This window comes from Notechis scutatus, chromosome 1, assembly GCF_049901735.1.
Source record: "Notechis scutatus isolate UNSWTSFEM ecotype Mainland chromosome 1, rNotScu1.2, whole genome shotgun sequence".
NCBI lineage: Eukaryota > Metazoa > Chordata > Lepidosauria > Squamata > Elapidae > Notechis > Notechis scutatus.
The window spans coordinates 268746456-268766819 of NC_142009.1; the positions used below are offsets into that span (position 1 = coordinate 268746456).

General features: G+C 36.0%; 1 protein-coding gene across 6 annotated transcripts in view; it reads right to left on the reverse strand.

Annotated features, from left to right (window-relative positions):
* Positions 1 to 20364, reverse strand: part of AMBRA1 (autophagy and beclin 1 regulator 1) — a 166454-nt gene that overhangs the window by 20375 nt on the left and 125715 nt on the right. For all 6 annotated transcript variants that reach the window (XM_026671243.2, XM_026671240.2, XM_026671241.2 and 3 more), the window contains one exon: positions 17837 to 17976. In XM_026671243.2, the coding sequence (XP_026527028.1) occupies positions 17837 to 17976 (140 nt within the window). The remainder of the gene's footprint in view (positions 1 to 17836; positions 17977 to 20364) is intronic.

Genomic DNA, 20364 nt, shown 5'->3' on the forward strand with positions numbered 1-20364 from the left:
CCATCTTAAGTATAATTTGGAACTCCTGTCTTGTAAAATAGCTGGCATATTCACAGCCATAATACAACAATTTGAAAATTGAAGTGATTTGGCAGGATTTTATGAACAGCTTTGCCAACTCTCAGGAATGTCTAAAGAAGTTGCAAATTAAAATACCTGAATGTATCCTAAACCATATATTGTCAAAAATTACCACCAATGAATTGCAAAAGACAGCTTTATTTGGAACAGCTTATATTCCTGCAACAATACCTTTAACACCATCAAATAAGACCATCTGTCTATCCAAGGTCTTTGATGGGTGGATAAAACTATCAAATAAGTATCTGGATAATTGGGAAATGAACCATAATATATTAAAAATCTACAGGGTGAGAGTCACCCCAAGAATGGGATGAGCTGTATTCTTAATAAAAATATTATTCATATAAAGAAATCAGCAGTATCTGAGTTGGTAGTTTCCATGCTTTTAATTGAATTTATATTTTCCAGCACGAATAAAAGAGAAGTTGCCAATAACTAAAGTAAAACTAACAGCTGCGCATGGAACAAGAGCCAAAGCATTCTTATTTTAGTTGGCTTTCAGTTCACGGCATGAAAATTTAAACTTTAATATTTGTTAACAGTCTGAAGCAAGGGGTAATGAAAACCAAACTGAAGGATTCCTATAATATTTACTCCCAGGATTATTTTATCTCAGATGGTTAGAAGAAGAAAGTTGCTAGTATCAACCTATACAGCATTTTAAGTCATGGGTCCAAAGCATCTGAAGGTTTTTAAAAATCCTGTACAAAGAATCTCATTATGTACTTCAGGTTATGCTCAGAATCCTCCCCCGGGTGCTTTTTCATGCTATGGTGGGACAAGAAGCTACTTGGGAACAGGCCTTCTCAGTGACACCCCTTGACCACCAACAGCAGAATGCCACTTCTGAGTGAGGGCATTCCACTGTTTCCTACTTAGGGAATTCTTGGCACCTACTTGGTTTTATTTCAAGTTATCAGGCAAATACCTGATTCGTTTCCTGTATCTTTTAATAATTAAGACTTTAAATATGCTGAATGAAACCATTTAATTTTTCTGTTATGTTTGCCTTGCTAAAGAATTGCATTTTACTTATTGCTATTTGAGGGGTGGTTTTTTTTTTTTTAATTTTAAAATAAACTTTATTAAAGATTAAAAAGAAAAATATATACAATGTATAAAATACCACATATTTTATATGAAACCAATATACAAATACATGTATTGACATAAAACATATATATTTCTTATCAGCTAAGATGGTGTGATCATTTATTGAAAACAATTTTACTAATATTCATTTTCTATTTTTGGTATATGCTCTTAGTTTAACCATTTCATTTTTCAAATCCTTATCTTTTAATTTCCTGGTTTTTCTCCTTCATCCAATTGTACCAGTTTTCCCAAGCTGTAGTATATTTTGAGTCTACCTTATCTCCTAAGTTTTTGTGTAATAGGTCCATTTCAGCACAGTCAAGAACTTTCTGAATTATCAAATTATTTGTTGGCATTTGGTCACCCTTCCAGCATTGTGCCAACGCAATTCTTGCTGCTGTGATTATATGGAGAATTAAGTATTAAATTTCTTTTGCATAGTCCCCTTTTAACATTTCCAACAAAAATATTTCGGCCTTAAATTCGAGTTGTATATTTGTAATTTCTTTTATCCAAATTCTAATTTCTTTCCAGTACTTTTTACTTTTTGGGCAAAGCCACCAAGCGTGAAAGAAGGTACCCCTCATTTGCTTACATTTCCAACAAGTCGGATTTAATTTTGGGTACATATTTGCTAACCTTGAAGGTGCCAGATACCACCGATAACACATTTTGTATTGTTTTCTTTATAAACAACTGATTTTGTTATTTTGTTATTTTGTTTCCAGAGTTTTTCCCAATCTTTTCCCCAAATTAATATTGTGCTCTACATTCCTTGCCCATGCGATCATTGGGCCTTTAACTATTTCTTCTGCCATTTCAAATTCTAATAGATAATTATACATTTTAGAAATTAATTTTTCATCTGTCCCCTCTAATATTTTATCTAATTGGTTTGGTTTTACCTCAATTCCAAATTCTTCTATATCTTTTTTATATCTCATCTTTAGTTGTAAATATGGCCACCACTCTATTTTCATCCCTTGTTCTCTGAGTTCTTGGTTCGTCTTTAATTCTCCTTGGGAATTTAGGACATCATAATACCTAATCTTTCTTCAAGTTTCTAAGGCACTGAGGTGGATCAATGCCTCCATGATGAAAACGCATCCTGGAATCTTCATATAATGTTTATGTTTAATCTCTTTCCACACTTTTAATAATGAACTTCGAATTACATGTCTATTAAAGTGTGTATATCTCTTATTTCCAGGGTTCCACATGAAGGCATGCCACCCCACCTCTAGATCATGCCCTTCTAGTGTTAAAATTCTTTTATTTCTCAGATTGGCCTATTCTTTAATCCATGTTAAAACTACTGCTATAGTATATTTCCCAGGCAGGGAGTCCAAATCCACCTCAGCATCTATTATCTTGTACTGAACTTAATTTTATTCTCACTTTTTCCCCTGACCAAATAAATTTCATGGTAAATTTTATTCAATTCATTAAATAATTTTTTATCTAATTTAATTGGAATGGTGTGAAAGAGAAATAGTATTCTTGGCAAGATGTTCATTTTGATAGTGGCAATTTTCCCTAACATTGATAATTGTAACTGGTTTTTTTAAAATATTTGAAACATTTTAATAGTGTAATCTTAATGTTTTGCAAGTGAGCCCAGAAAAATCAGTTTTGAAGAACAACATGTTAATTTTTAAAATAATAAAAAGAATTTATCTTTTTAAAAGACAGAATTTCCTTGTCAGGTCACTTCCTGTGATTTTGCCTCTCAGTGGCTTTACCTATTGGTAAAGTTATTGGTAAAGTGATCGCAGGGCTAATGGATTCCTAGGGATTTTCTATCCGGTGTGGTTAGCACTCCTGCTGAAACTCTAGGTACACCCACTCTATTTAGCTGCACACTAAATTCGCTCTACGTGTTGTCCAAGGCATGGAGTCTCAGTAAGGACTGAGAGTGATTATTAACACATTAAAATCATTCTCACACACTGCAATGGAAAACTGTGCTGAATAAAGTAAATGTGGGAAAGGTTGTCTTTGTTACTGATGTTCTTCTACCAGAAACAACAATCTTTCCACAACATGAAATAAGATCTTTGTGGCATTTGATAATCTACCCACATTTTTACTAAATACCGGCCAGGAACACAGGATTATAGTTGTTCGTAGTGTGACAATTTATGACATGATCTATAGTCAGATACTTCTATACAATGAATATGGATAGTGCTACCAATTCTGTCTTTTTTCCTACACATCCTTTGCTTACTGTTAATGCTTTCAGATTTTTCCGGTAATTTAAGATGCCAAGGAAAGCAATTTTTCTTTCAGCCTCACTCAAATTAATTGCGTGCTTGTAGAGTACAGAGTCAGACAGCTATTTACTTCTAACAGTTAGGGAAGGATTAAAGAACTTTATTTACTTGGAAGTATTTTCACTTTAAGTATAAATTGTCATGAGGAAATCCAGAACTTTTATATTAATGTGTGGTTTAATCATCCTAGAGCAAAAAACTATTTTTCCCAAAAACCAAAAATTCTAAATAAATATCCAGAATAAATCCATTATTCGTCATCTACATTTTTCTAGTCATTCTTGGATACACTGAATAGCAAGGTAACAGTTATGACTCCAGAGATTGTTCAAGATGCTTCCTTCAAGAAAGCTGAATCTGTTGCTGCAGTGCACTAGCATATACACAATCCATTTATTTTCAGATGGAATTCTGACGTCTGCAGGTAAAAGCCTCATGTTAATAATATCAGGGAATATACTGTATTTAGTTTCAGGTACAAGTGGAGATTCCAATCACAATTATGCATAAAACCAATAGGAAATAAAGTTCTGCTCCTTAGGTACCAAATGTTTGATCTCTATTGAAGTACAAAGAAACTATCAGAATAAGGAAAGAGAAAACAGGTTAATAAAAATACAACCTTCAACCTCCTCATCCCAGGAAGACATTGTTTTATGACAAATATATGAGCTGAAGCACAAGGATAAAGGAAATCCTGCAGCTTTGATAATTTTTTTCTTTTTTAGTGATGATATCAATACTGTTGAGATAATTGACACAGTACTAACTCACTGCATAAATATTCTAAAGCAAATCAAAAATATAACTGAGTGGACTCTGTTCAAATGCATATTGTTTAAGAAGATGAGAATGATATGTTTGCACATGTATATATGACCTGTGACATTTTACAACTGTCTTAAGATATTGCTTCTGCTGCAAAATAGGCATTCTGTGTAAAGGCTCAGATTAGAAAATTAAATCATGTTAAAGATGATTTTTAAGAGAGTATTAATTGCTGTAGCCTAGTGATGTAAAAAATTGGAAGAATGAAATGGAGGGGGAGGAGGAGCCTCCCCATTTATTCAAAACCCACACAAACATTTGGAAGGGAAATTAGCACTACTGAAACATTTAAGGGTAATACTTTATTGTAGGAATGTAAAATGTATTGTGATTAATAGGTTTGCTCATAAAATTCTTTTATGACTTAAAAGTGAGTGGAGTGAAAGTTTTCTCACAAAAAATAGTAAATCCATTTATAATTTACATAACATACCAATATCATTAATGTTTTAAAATATATTCAATTCAGAGTATTTACAGTTGTATAAGAAAATACATCATGCTTTCTTTGATTTCTCCAGTCTTCTTGATTTTCATAGTTTGGTACACAGATGTATTTTCAAGGCTTTGGAAAAGAAGATCCTTCTTAGTCCAAAGTGCCAGTTCTGGGTGGTCCATCTCTGGACCAAAATACACGTCTTCTGGGCAGAACTGTTTGAATGTGGGGAGAGCAAAAAAAGGGCCAGGGCCTTAAATGTGGCAGCTAGGTGAAAGTAAAGGAAAACAGCTGCTGGGAAAACACAGGAGTTAGTAGGATAGGGATAGGGTAACATTTAATTTTAACAATTTTAAATTTAAGATCTCTATTTATTGTTTTAATATTTTATATGGCACATTTATTGAATGAGCATAAGCTGTCTAGAGTTGCCTTTGGTGAGATGGGCAGCATATAAGTTAAATAAATAAATAAAATAAAAAACAAAATAAAATAAAATAAAGTGAAATAAATGTGGCCTTGCCCTACTTAACTTCTAAGAAACCCTCCAGACTGTGTCTCAGTTAAAATCCAGAACAATCAAAAGCTTCCCAATTCAGTTCAACTAGACTGAGATCTCCAAAAGGTTCTGGCTGAACTTCCAAAACACAGTGTTTGATTCCTGGTTAGAACAGAATCATGTTTTTAATTTTGTACTCTCATTAAGGTACGTTACATATTTATTTACTTTCCTCTATTAAATGTGGTTTATAATGACCCCAATAAAATGACTTTATGTTAATTTAAGGATATTACCGTATTTATCGGCGTATAACACGCACAGGCGTATAACACGCATCTTCATTTTAAGAGGGAAATTTCAGGAAAGCGCCCGTTCACCCCCACTCCCACCCCGCGCGCGCTTCAATCCACAGTGTCCCATTCTGCCTGCCTGCCTGCCTGCCTTAGTTTCTGGTTGTTTGGGAGCAGCTTCGGCTGAGAATAATAACTATTACCCTCTTTACTCAGCCGAAGCTGTTCCGATTCAACCATTAACGAAGGCAGGCAGGCAGGCAGAAGGAGCACTGCGGGCGGGCGGGCGGGCGGGCGGGGTGGGGGTGGGGAGAAACGGGCGCTTCAGGGAAGCTCCCGCTTCTTTGAAGCAGTTTCTTCCTGTGCTGGTGGAGGAGCGAGAGAGCGACTGACAGAGCTGACCCAGAGAGAAGGACAGGCTTCGGTTGCTTCCTCCCTCCCTTCTTTCATTTGTGTCCTTGATCCCCGATCCCAGCAGCATTCACCGAAGGCTTCTTAACATATATCGGGCGTATAACACGCATACATCATTTGCCCCCTATTTTCAGGGGGAAAAAAGTGCGTGTTATACGCCGATAAATACGGTATTTGTGTTTCAAAATGTTTGAACCAGTATTCCAAATTCAAAGTTACAAAACATGGCACAATAATGTGGATAAGCAACTATGATAGAATTCCTAGAAGAATTTAAAGGATCAAGAAGTAAATCTTACTGATTAAGACAAATTGCTTAATTGATAAGTATGTCAAAAAGCATGTAATGAATGCTGTATTAGCCAAATACATGTTTTTCTAAGGCCTAATGCAGGTAAAGGGTTATCCCCAAAATAATTGTTCCTAAAGGGAGGAGAACCCTTTTGTGGGAAAAACATTTCAGTTGTGAAACAAAGATAAGAACCTGGGAAAATTCTTTTGTAAATGTAACCTGGGCTAGGATGAGGGAAGTCTAACTGGGATTATGGCAGGAAGGAAGTATGACAACTGGTCAGATAAGCATAATGGAGGTTAGTTACATAGTTTGTGCCTACCTTCCTGCTACTATACACCTCACTCAGAGTAATTGCAGGTTACTCTTTCAACTGCTGGTACTGTTGTTAAATGCCAGGTCAATGAGTAATGCAAGGCCAACTGGATGTGTTTACAATTAAAATGTGGACTGAAAAACTAGGACATGGAAATTTTGCACCAGATTAGATAACAGATAACAGATAATCAGAGTTGGGAGGGACCTTGTAGGTCATCTAGTCCAACGCCCCCGCCCAAGCGGGAGACCCTACACCATTTCTGACAAATGGCAGTCCAATCTCTTCTTGAAAGTCTCAAGTGATGGCGCTCCCACAACTTCCGAGGGCAAGCTGTTCCATTGGTTGATTGTTCTCACTGTCAGAAAGTTTCTCCTTATTTCCAGGTTAAATCTCTCCTTGTTCAGTTTCCATCCATTATTCCTTGTCTGGCCTACAGGCGCTTTAGAAAATAGCTTGACCCCTTCCTCCCTGTGGCAGCCCCTCAAATACTGGAAGACTGCTATCATGTCTCCCCTGGTCCTTCTCTTTACTAGACCAGCCAAGCCCAGTACCTGCAACCGTTCATTGTATGTTTTAGCCTCCAGTCCCCTAATCATCCTGGTTGCTCTTCTCTGTACTTTTTCTAGTGTCTCAACATCTTTTTTATAATGTGGTGAAAACAAAACTGGATGCAGTAATCTAGGTATGGTCTTACTAAGGCTTTAATAGAGTGGTATTAGTACTTCCCTTGATCTTGATTGTATCCCTCTGTTAATACAATTTAGGATTGCATTAGCTTTTTTGGCTCCTGGTGCACACTGCTGGCTCATATTTAGCTGGTTGTCCACTAGGACTCCAAGATCCCTCTCACAGTTACTGCTATTGAGCCTGGTTTCACCCAGTTTATGTGTACTTTTGGTTTTTCTTGCCTAAGTGTAGGACTTTACTTTTCTCTACATTGAATTTCATTTTGTTAGATACGGTCCAGTGTTCTAGTCTGTCAAGATCCATCTGGATCTTGAGCCTATCTTCTTGGGTGTTAGCTATTTCTGCCAGCTTACTATCATCTGCAAATTTGGTAAGTTCCCCTTTTATTCCGTCATCTAAGTCGTTAATGAAGATATTGAAGAGTACTGGGCCTAAGATGGAACCTTGTGGCACCCCACTGCTTACTTCCCTCCATGTAAACTTAGACCCATTAAGGACTACTCATTGAGTATGGTTTGCCAGCCAGTTGCGAGTCCATCTAGTGGTGGTGCTATCTATTCCACTTTTTTCTAGCTTACTAAGAAGTAGGTTGTGGTCTACTTTTGTCGAATGCTTTGCTGAAATCTAAATATATTATGTCCACAGTATTTTGCTGGTCTACTAATTTAGTCACTGGGTTGAACAGTGAAATAAGATTGGTTTGGCATGATCTGTTCTTAACAAACCCGTGCTGACTGCTAGTTATTACTTTACTTGTTTCTAGATGTTAGCAGATCTGTTTTTTTATTATCTTTTCCAGTATCGCCTTGGGTATTGATGTTAGGCTGATTGATCTATAGTTTCCTGGGTTTGTTTGTTTTTCCCTTTTTTGAAGATGGAAACCACATCAGCTCTTTTCCAGTCCTCTGGTAGTTCCCCGGTGCTCCAGGATTTTTGAAAGATATGGTGCAGTGGTTCTGAGATGACCCCTGCCAGCTCCTTTATAACTCTGGGATGTAATCCATCAGGCCCCGGTGATTTGTTTTCATCAAGATCAGACAGGTGTTCTCTTACTATTTTTTTGCTTATTTTAACTTTTATTTCTGGTCTGTCTTTTACAGTTATGTTTTTGGTGGGTTGAGCTATAGTTTGTTTTGCGTGAAGATGGATGCAAAGAATAAGTTAAGCAGTTCTGCTTTCTCTCTGTTGCCTGTTACTTCCTTGCCATCTTCTCTCTTTAGTGGACCAACTGTTTCCTTGATTTTTTTTCTTGTTATTTATATGTTGGAAGAAACTTTTTTTTATTATCTTTGACTTTTGTTGCAAGTCTTTGTTTGTTCTGAGCCTTTGCTATCCTGACTTCGTCTTTGCCGATTCTGGATATCTGCTGATATTCTGCCTTAGTTGTATGTCTTCCTTTCCATTTTTTGTACTTGTCCTTTTTTTCTTTCAATTTGCCAGAGAGATCTTTGTGCAGCCATGCTGGTTTCTTCTTGGATTTCTTGTTTTTCTTTCTCAGTGGTATTGTGCTGGTCTGGGCTTCTATGATCATACTTTTCAGAGTTTCCCAAGATTCTTGAGTTGTTTTCCCCTTTAGGATTTTAATCCATGGAATCTTTCCCAAGTTCTCTCTGAGTTTATTGAAATCAGCTCTTTTAAAATCCAAGACTCTGGTGTCATTATGTTCTGTTGCTTGTGTTTATGTTATGTTGAATTCTAGTATGACACGGTCACTCTCACCCAACGTTCCTGCAGTTTCAACTCCCTCTATCACTTTTCTGTTTGTAAGAATTAAGTCCAGTATGGCTGTCCCTCTAGTTTCACCCTCTACCTTTTGGACAACAAAGTTGTCAGCTAGGTTGGTTAGGAACTTATTTGATTTCTCACTTGGGTGCAGAATTAGTTTTCCAATTAATATCAGGATAATTGAAGTCTCCCATTATTATTGTTGTGTGTTTCCTGCATATGTTTGTTAGTTGGCTGGCAAAAAGGACATCTGTTTTTTCTGCTTGATTGGGTGGTCTGTAATATACACCTATGGCCATGTCATTCTTTTTTTTCTTTTATATTGACCCATATGCATTCTAGGAGCTTTTCATCTTTGGTTTCATGCATTTCTGTAGCAATATAGTGGTCCTTTACATACAGTGCAACTCCACCTCCTCTTTTATGGGGTCTGGTTTTTTTTAATAGTTTGTATCCTTCTACCAGTATGTTCCAGTCATGGGTTTCATCCCACCAAGTTTCTGTTATTCCAACTATATCATATTTACCTTCATGTATTCGTAGTTAGAGTTCACCCTGTTTGTTTCCCAGACTTTGTGCATTTGTATATAGGCACTTGAGATCTTTATGTCTGACACTGTGTTTACTGCCTCCATGACCTGTGTTGTGCTTGCCTGCCCCTACTTTCTTGCCACTTGTTTGAATAATGCACTTGGTATGGCACTCACTATTAAATGCTTGGTTTTGGTTGGCATCAAGGTTGATAATCTTACCTGCATAAACATCTATTTTGCATGCACTGGTATCCTTATTAGTTTTAGGTTGCTGGGGACAGAAATGTTCTGAATCCATTAATTCTCTGTCCCCGCTGTTCAGTTTAAATATTTATCCAGGAAATCTGTGAATTTAATGCCAAGTAACTCAGTCCCTTTCTTTGATGGATGCAAACCATCTCTTTTGTACAGTTTTTCATTGGACCAGCTGCAGACATCATGACTAATAATACCAAAGCCTTCCCTTTTACACCACTCCTTTAGCCACACATTAAACTCTGCTACATGCTGTCCTTTCCTTTTTTTGTTCCTTGTATACTGGTAGAACCTCTGAAAAGATAAGAATACAGCCCATATTGCTAAGTTCATACCCCAAGCTCTGGAAGGCTTTCTGAACAGAAAGTACATCCTTCTGGGACAGATCATTTGTACCAAGATGTATAATAGCATCAACATCACAGTACTTGCTGGCATTCTTGACTATCTTAAGAATACGCTTCTTGTCTCTGCTGGCAGTAGCACCTGGTAGACACTTGACCTCTTTCAAAACCTCAGTATCCTTTCCTAAATTTACATCCCTTACAATTGAGTCCCCAACCAGAAGGTGGCTTCTCTTTTTGTATGCTTGCTCTTCTTGTGTGCGTAATACCTGATTCACACTTTCTCCTTTCCCAAGTAAATTCTTCTTCTAGGACCATGATCCCCACCTTACTTGAGTTATCATTATCACAACTACCTTGACCTGTCACTTTAGTATCCCTATTAAGGTCAGCAAGGGCACAGTATCTGTTATGCTGGGAAACAGCAAAAGCTTTGCATTTATGGTCCACAGCTCTCACCCTGCCAAATCCCACGGATATGATAAGAAAGGGAAGTTGCTACATGTCTATGGAGATTCTCAGTCATCCAGGTCATGGTTGTCCCAAAGGTGCTTTTTCAAGAGGCACTGGACTTCAGTTGTGTCTTGAAAAAGCACCTTTGGGAAGTTGCTACAATTTGCAGGAAATGTCTTTGACATTCTAGCTTTCTATGAAACTAAAAGCCAATGTGGAATGAATATTTATGACAGATTTAGAGATTTTGTTGATGTCCTTTCCACTTCAACGCCCAGTTGTCTTTTTGTCTGAACTGATAAACATAGACCACACATTTGGGGCCAAGTATTCATTGAACAATTGTTCTGAGTTATTTAAGCAACCATACTAAAACCATCCATGGTCAGAGCAGCCTAAAAATTCATAGCCACCACAACTAACATGTCCAGACTAGCCCAAAACATGTAGCTAGTCATGCTCTGGATTTTGTGTTCCTTCCTGGTTTTACTTGCAAAGCATATTCAGTTCCCTGAGATAACTATAAAAATTACTTTGAAACCTATTGGGAAACCTATAAGGGAAAAATAGAGACACAAGGCATTGAGAAGCAAGCCATTCTCATTTCCACCTTTTATCCCTCAAAACCAGACACTTCAATCACCTTTCCACCATAAGCCCTCAGAAAAAACATTGAAAGGGATTGCAATTTTCCAGTATCACCTCCAGCTGATTGGGGAGTCCGTGATCTTGGGAAAATTGCCCTCCCTCATTTTAACATCTAAAATAAAAACAAACAACCAGGTTGATTAGCATAAAAACTATAGCATATGACTGGTCTTCAACTTACTAAAATTATTTAAAATATATGTAGGTTTAAGAGTTTTATACACACTATCACTCACACTTGTCCAGGTATTCTACAGTGAATGCCTGAATTTTCTAGCTGCAAGCTGCATTAGATCAATTAATGCTTTAACATATCTCAAAGGCAGAGGAAAAAGCATACAAATTTAAGTCGTATACTTAGCGTATCAGAAGGCACAGTCATTAAACAAATTTCTCCTTAATTTGATAAAAACATTTTAAATTGCAAAAAGGTAAAAGCAAAACTTTTAAAAATAATATATACATATGCCTGATTCCATCTTCAGAAAAGTATGTTGTAAAGATCTCAATAAAATCTTTAATCTTAACAAAAGTAATACTGTTTTGGATGACATAATTTGGGGTTGGGGGATTGGGGGGCTTATTGCTCCAATAATTACAAATAAATTTCAGAATAGTATCAGCTTTAGGTCTCCTACAGCCAAAAAAACAAAAACAAAAAATCCTGTGGTTTTTTTTTTTTTTCAAAACTAACCAATCTCTTGTGGCATTAGTTCACAGATGGTATCTATATGAACTTTAAGTCAGAGGACGAATCTAAGAGTAGAGATCAATACAATCCTGTCCATCTTCTCGTCACAAAGAGTCCTGAGCCAAGGCTTATTATTTTTAAAAGGAAAATGATGCACTAGGGACTCTCTTGCTGGGAGGCATCTCTTCTACCGATTGAACGGTCTGGCAAAGAAATTGGGTCAGCCTCCAGAAATGCATGATAAGGCTGAAGCTATGTAGCTAGTATGACTAAAAATTCTGATTTAAAAAAGTGCCTCATAGAAGGTGAAAGTGCTTCACAGAAACTACAAATACTTTATAATGTATTTTAATAGATTAATTAATGATTACACCAAACTATAAAGTTTTAACTCTGCATATTAGGAATTTATTACATATTAGGAAATCTAGCACTGACAAAAATGTGTTACTTTCAAATTAATAATTGCTATTCCTCCCAATTGATTTATTCAACCGTAAATTTTGTGCACATCTACGTACAACTGGAAAATCAGTTTAGACTTTTATCACAAAGCATATTTCAGCTGAAATGGAAAGTAAATCTGTAAATAGAGCAAGGAAGTAGCTGGAACCAAGGGATGGGATTTCACTAGTGGGCATCCTTAGTTTTTTGAAGATAGCAACCAGTTATATAGAATAAAATAATGAAAAAATCTAATCAACAACCAAAGCCTAAATTTAAGTCTGATGCAGTCTTATGTTTTGCCTAGGATATGTTAATAATATTCTTTTAATCTCACCTATTCTTTGTCCACTGCCCCATTCTCCCTTCTGGAACTGTTTTTGCTTTACAAATTTTTAAAAGTATTGATTCTGTCTACTGGTCAGCTCCATTGTTTTTTTTTAATTGATACATGTTGCTTTATAGAAATCTTATTAATTGTGAGTGGCCTAGATCTGCTATGGACTTGGATGGCCTCAACACTGAAATAATTAATAAATAAAATTTAAAAATTATAAGACATAAGAGGTGAAGCTATCTTTCTGGTACTGTGCTGTTAGGGAAATCTTTACTAATTGAGTTATGCCTAGCTCTTTCAGTATAGCTGTAATTTAGCAATATATGGAAAGCCACAGCTTTCCTACTTCTACCAAAATTTCTATTTTTTACCAGAACTTAGAAAACCAGCATAAAGGATTGAAGCAACGGGAGACTTGAATCGTGGCATATTCAACTGAAAATGTCAACACCATTGGAAACCCAAGAGAAAGAGAAGAGAGGAAATTGGCTGGCTCCACAGTATTATGAGTCAGATTTGTATCTTTGATTTTAATTATTCTTATTCAATATATATTTCCATCACAGGAGGGCGGAGCTGGCGTCACAGCGATACGGCATGCGATCTTGAAGATCTGAGATCGCAGCCGATATCTTTGCTCCTGGAGGGTCCAAGTGGATCTAAACCGTCCCGAAGAGACGGTGAATGTAAAGAGCGCATCCTGTCGATCACAAAGTCCCTGGTAGATCCAGGAGAAGCTCTTTTTGCCAGCGGCAAAGAGGCAGCCATTAAAGCTGCTGAAGCTGGGACAGCTCCGAAACAAAAGAGAACGGAAAGAGAGAGTGTGCCGGTTTGGTGAGAACTTTTTCTTTATTTTAAGACTTGAAAGGACACCCTAAGGGAAAGAAAGAATCTGTAAAAGTTTTGACAGAAGTGATTAAGCAGCGATTTTAAACAGGAATGTCAAAGTAGTATTTTTTTTTTCTCATTGCTGGATTTTCTACACATGATTTTATATTTTGAAACTGGACTGGTTTTCTTCTTCTTTTTATATATTCTTCTCTCCTTTTGGATTTGATAATATTTTAAGCCAGAGACTCCCTTTTAGTTATTTTTTAAATATCTTTTTTAAAATTAATTCTTATTATATTTTGCTTGGAAAAGGAGGGGGAAAGTGAAAGCTAAAGAAACTTTGTAACACTGCCAACTAGAGGCTTGGAAATATTCTATTTTTCTTTTGACCAGACAAAGCTGAGAAAGAACTGAGACTTTGTTTCAAAGACATTGCTTGCTTGATTAGAGGGAAGAGCACGGGAGAGTATTATTACAGTTGCTCTTCTGGGTTTCTATCAACAGCTGGAGTCTGGTGTTGAAGCTTAGGAAAAGAAAAGGCGATAAGTCTTTGGAGAAGAGAGTTATAACAAGAGCCTTGGATAATCAAAGTGCAGTGTGCTCTTTTCATTCTTTTTAAGCTGTGCTACCCCTCCTCATCAGTTTACTTTTTTTTTGCAATAGCTATTTGGCTCTCTGGAACTTGTCTTCGTTTTTGTTTTGTTTTTTTCTTGTCTTTGGAAGTTAAATTTCTACGTCTGCTTTTTATTTTAAAGGAAAAGTATTAATGCTAGTAGTATTAATGCTTCCCTTCCTTTTCTTTTTAAGGGAGTAGCCTTTTTCTTCTCTTTCCCTTCCTGGTATTTTTGTCTTTCCATCTACCTTCCATATTGGGTTTTTTTTCTTTTTCTTTGGTTTATTTTTATGCATACTTTTATATTTGAGACCTCTTAATTGGATTAAGGTGTTGAAGAACCTGAAGAATTTTTCCTTTCTTTTTTAGCCTTTTTCTTCACTTTTTCGCCTTTTTTAGGATTTTACAACTTTTTCTCTTTTGTGTGTGTTCATGGTGTGTTTATGGTCTTTTCCTTCATTTATGAATTTTTACTGTCATCTAACCAACCGATTGGATTAAGGTATACAAGAACCTGAATAAATTTTTTCTTCTTTTTCTATTATTATTACTATTTGGCTTCTCTTTTCTTACTATTCTCCTACTTTTTTCCTACTATTTTTATTTGGAACTGCAATTGGTTATTTTACAACTGGATTAAGGTCTAGAAGAACCTGAAGATTTTGAACTCCTCAAAATGAGTAGGAAATTAACAGCTCCTGGTTCTTCCACTTCCACTTCTTCCTCTCCACCATCTGAAGGACAACGTTCAATACAGACAATATTAAGGCAAGAAAAAGAACAAAAAAATAGTGACCCTGTAGATGATTATGCAAGGAATTCAAAATATTCAAACAAGATCAGAGAATATTGAAAAGAGAATAGAGAACATTGAACAAAGAACAGGGAAAACCGATGAAAAAGTGGAGAACATCCAACAAATGATGATGAAGTATGACGAGAGACTCCAAAAAATTGAAGAAGAAGATAAGCAAAGAGAGAAGAAGATTGGAGACATTGATAACAGATTAACTCTGGTTGTACAAGATAAAAGTGGTATGCTGAGATGGGAGATGGACAGATCAGAATTTTATCTTAGATTCCAAAACATAGAGGAAGAAAAAGGACAAAATCTAGCTGAGATAATGATAGAAATATTGGCTGAAGCTTTGGAAATAACTGAAGAGAAGATGATGGATGGAATAGATGAGGTTTATCGAGTCTTTACAAGATATGCGATGAGAAATAGCTTACCAAGAGAAGTTCACATCAGATTTACAAAGAAAGCCATTAAAACGCAAATATTGCAAGTGGCAAGAGAGAAAACATTGAAATACAAAGATAAGGAGATTGTGGTCTTGAAACAAGTACCCAGAAGTGTGAGAGAGATGAGAAGGGAATACCGATTTTTGACCAAATTGTTACTTAAAAAAGAGGTGAATTATAGATGGCTGATTCCAGAAGGTTTAATGTTTACATGGCAAGAACAGAGATATAGAATTGACTCAATTGAGAAAGCTGAATCATTTTACACAGAATTTTTCAGAGGGTAGGAAGAGGCAGAAAAAGAAATTTCACTAATTGAATTCCAAGAGGACTCCCAAATGACGACTGAAAAAGAAGAAGGTGCAGTAGGTGGAAAGGAGGAAGCCAAAGAACAACGTGAACCAAGATCCACAAGAGCTGTTAAACCTAATTACAAAATATAACCATGGAAGAGAAAAAATTGATTACAATTAATATAAATGGACTTAACTCAGCCGTTAAAAGAAGGAAAATCTTTCATAAATTAGAGAAATTAAAATTTGATATAATCTGCCTACAAGAACTACATATTACAAAACAATATGAACAATTGTTGATACAGCCAAAATTAGGGAAAATATTCACTTCCTTGACACAATGTAAGAAAAGAGGAGTGGTTTTATATATTAAAGAGACCATCTCAGCGAAATTGATTTATACTGATGGCGACGGAAGAATATTAATGGTGGAAATAATGGACAATAATATGAAAACACTCCTGATTGCAATTTAGGCTCCGAACGACAAACAAGAAGAATTTTATAAAAAATTACATATGAAAATAGTTGAACTGGACTATGTTAATATAGTTATGATGGGAGATTTTAATGGAAGTGTAGACAGTAAACTGGACTACACAGCACAGAAAACAATAAAGGAAAATAGAAAGACTCCCTAAATCTTTTTTTAAAATGGTAGATGAAATAAATTTAAAAGATACATGGAGAGAAAGAAATGCTAAAACTAAACAATACACCTTCTACTCAAATAGACACTTATCATGATCCAGAATAGATATGATATGGATGTCAACAGAATTGTTAACTAGTATTCAAGAAATAAATATTGAAACAAGTACTTGGGCAGATCACAATCCAATGACAATTAAATGGAAAGGACAAAGAAGAAGATCTAGATGGACATTAAATAATACTATTTTAAAGGGAAAAGACTTCACACAGTGGATGGAGAAAGAATTGGCCTTTTTCTTTGGAGAAAACAAAGAAGAAGATACATCAATCCAGAATGTATGGGATACAATGAAGGCATATGCCAGAGGCTTGATAATAGACTATACAAGGAAAAGAAATACCATGAAAAGATTAGCCTCTAAGGCATTAGAAGATGAGTATAAAGGACTCAAAAAAGAGCTACAGAAAATGCCACAGAGAAAGGACATTAAGTTAAAAATGGATATAACCAAACATAAAATGGGTTAGAAAAATCGAAAAAGAATTAGCACAAAAAATTAGAGGTGCCAAACAGAACTATTTTGAAGATGCAAATAAACCAGGTAGATGGTTAGCATATAAATTGAGAAAGGAGAAAGAATCAAGGAAAATATCGCAATTAATAGATGACCAAGGCCAAGTTTGCTATGGTAGTAAAGAGAAGAAGGAAATTATTCAAGATTATTATGGGGAACTATACATACAAGAGAATATTGATGAGGAAAGAGTTAAACAGTATTTACAGAATGCTAATTTACCCCAGATACCTAAAGAGATTGAAACAATGTTAGAAAGCAATATAAAGATGATGGAGTTAACTGAAGCACTTAAGAAACAAAATAATGGAAAGGCACCAGGCCCAGATGGACTTCCGGCAGAATTTTACAAAACATTACAAGAATCATTGAATTTTCCATTGCTAGAAGTTATGAATGAAGTTATGTTAAAGAAGAGGATACCTAAATCATGGTCAGAAGTTTATATCACACTTGTTCCAAAAGAGGAGACCGATCCATTACAAATCAAGAACTATAGACCTATCTCCCTACTAAACGCAGATTATAAAATCTTTTCTTCAATATTGGCCACCACAAAGCAGTTGAAGATGATGTGCCTCATTTTTGTGCTATACAAGAGGAAAAAAATGAACTACAGGGTCTCTGATTCTATCCTGAACTTCAGTTACATCCAAAAGAAACATCTAACAGTTTGTATTACCTCTAGAATTCAGGTCAATCTCTGAAATGAGGGTCTTCCCTTTCCTTGCAACAATGACACAGATTTGTAAGCAAAGTTACTCGGATTTTCTCCTCTTTTCACAATCTCCAAATACACCTCAAGCCCATTTAACTTTAGTAATAATTTATGTAAAAAAATTCAGCATAAAAAAATTAACTCCTAAAATTTAATTCCAAATAAATTACTGAAAATGAACAAATGGTTAAAAAGTTTCTAGTAAAATCGACGTTTATTATAATCTTCAAGTTTTAAACCATGCCACTTACTCTGGTCGGCAAATCACCAGATCCCCTTTATTAGTGCCATATGCTAATCCTAAACCTGGCTCAGGTAGCCAGCGAGCAGAATTTATGCTGACGTGTCTCCTTTGATCGGCAGGCATTGGGTACAAGACATTGAACACTCTCTAAAACAAGAGAAACAAAATAGAATTAACAATGATTCAAACAAGCAAAACTAAGTTTGAAAGAAGATCAAACTACTTTTTTTACATCCTGTAAATAAAATAAATAATATGAAACAAGAAAGTATAAAATTTAGTATTAATCATCCTCCACATTAAAAACTAGACAGTATTCTTTTCAGCAAAATAACTCCAAGTATTAAGAAGTCTTGGGACTGTGTAATCTACTACTGGGCTGGACATCAGAATTTTATTTAGCCTCTCTACAAACACTGTCAAATATCATAGATGCAAAAATTCATATATTAGTAAAATATAGGTGCTGCTGTTCCCTATTGCAGAAAAACACAAAACTGGTATGTATCAAAGTTGAAATATCAGATAATGTTGTAAACCAGAATTTAAAAAGGGAGAATGAAGAGGGGAGAAGGAATCAAGCTTGCTAAATATTTATGTTTAAGTTATGTGATTTCTTATTTTATTGACTCTTACTTCTTTCTCCTTTGATCACTTAAGGATATGAGGATATTTTTGATACATGTATGTGTGCACACATTATCAGCCCAATCAATCCATGGCATGGGAAAAGTCTCTTCCTTCAAGGTTATGAACTGTAACTGTAATCTACCAGTCCAGAACAGGTTGGTAGATAAGGTCTTTCCAGTCTAGGACTGAGATGACTGATCCAAGTTACTTGACTAGCCTCTATACCTAGAACATAGCTCTTCTTACTCCTGGCCCAGCACCTTACCCACTACATCAAAGTGCTCTAGTGCAGGGGTCGTCAACCTTTTGGACCTCGGGGACCACCAAACTCATAATTTTAAATCCCAGGGACCACTAACTGGTTCTGTGGGCATGGCCTAATTTGTGGGTGTGGCTTGGTGGTCATGTGACTGGCTGGGCATGGCTTGTATGTAAATATTATAAATATTTATATAAATATTGAATTTTTTATTAAAAAAGAGTAACTTTTACCGAAAATCAGACAAAGCAGGCAGGCAGATTGAGTTGCTCACAGAATCATTCAGTGGCCTATCTATCTGCCATAGATTTGAGAGACTGCTCAGTCTCTCAAATTTGCTTGTCGTGAATCCACACTGAATAATAGAACCTTCAGTCCTAAGGGAGGTTTGGCTGTGCTTAAAAGCAGAGCTGAAGTCTAAAGATTAGCTAGAAAACAAAGAAATCCAACCATTTCCTGCTTCCTAGCTGATCTAAATCTCCCGGCACAGCAGAACACCTGATGGTCGGAAAAAGGAAAAATAGCAATTTAGCAGGCAAGTTTGCCGGGTAAGGAGTGAGTGGGTGGGGAGGGTTCCCACGGGCCATGTGGGCGGCACAGCCTTGTGTTTCTGCGCAGCCTGGATTAGTTGCTTTGGGGGTGCTCTGGGGGTGAGATTTCTCTGCGCCCCACCAAAATTTACTCACGGCTCACCGGTTGGCGACCACTGCTCTATTTGTGTATAGCTGTGTATATTAAAAAAAAATAGTGGATAATGATAGCTACAAAGAAGTTAATAGTAATAAACTTTCACATCAATAAAAGGAATGTTAGTGGAATACATAATGACTTTGCCCACTTTAAAAAAACATATAAATAACTGTTTGGGGGCATTTTATCTTCCCCAAAAGTAAATGGCATTTGGAAAACTTCAGGATAATTTAAGACTGTCAACTCTTTGATGTTATCGTTAATACCTACATGATTTCAGCATATCTATCCTATTCTCTTGACTGTGTAACAAAGAATCCAATATACACTGGTTGTATCTGTTGTCATGGAGATTATGGTATGACTCCAGTTTTAATGGGACTATGATACCAAGAAGCCTTTTATAAGAGCAAAGTAGCATTTCTTCAGAAAAATAAGCATTGTTTTGAGATGTAAAGGGGAAAAAATTCACGAGGGGATCATAAGGCAAACTTGCTTTATGAATAAACAATTTATCTCAGACAACTGCTTCTTGCTAAGAAATGTGGCTGGAAACGACTCCTTGGATCTAGCAATTGCTATACTACATTTACTGTTCATTTCCATTGGGAAATCTTAACCTGTCTGCATCTATCAGAAGAACTCAACTTCTTCACAAACATCGATTGTCTATGAGAGCATAGCTCCATATGGCCTAAATCATCCATGCCAGGGATGCTTAATATTGTGAATTATTGGAAGGAGGATGGTTCCTACTACCATGGTGGCCAAACCTCCATGCAGGATTAGGGGAAAATCTCAATTCTACTGCACTGTTTTGAAGAGTGAATTTCTCCTCCTATTCCTAATCTTTCCAGAAAAACAAAAACAAACCCAAAATTAATTTTCCCTGATATATCTATCATTATCAGATAAATAGAAACAAAACTATAACTTCGCCGTTGTAATATACTTGT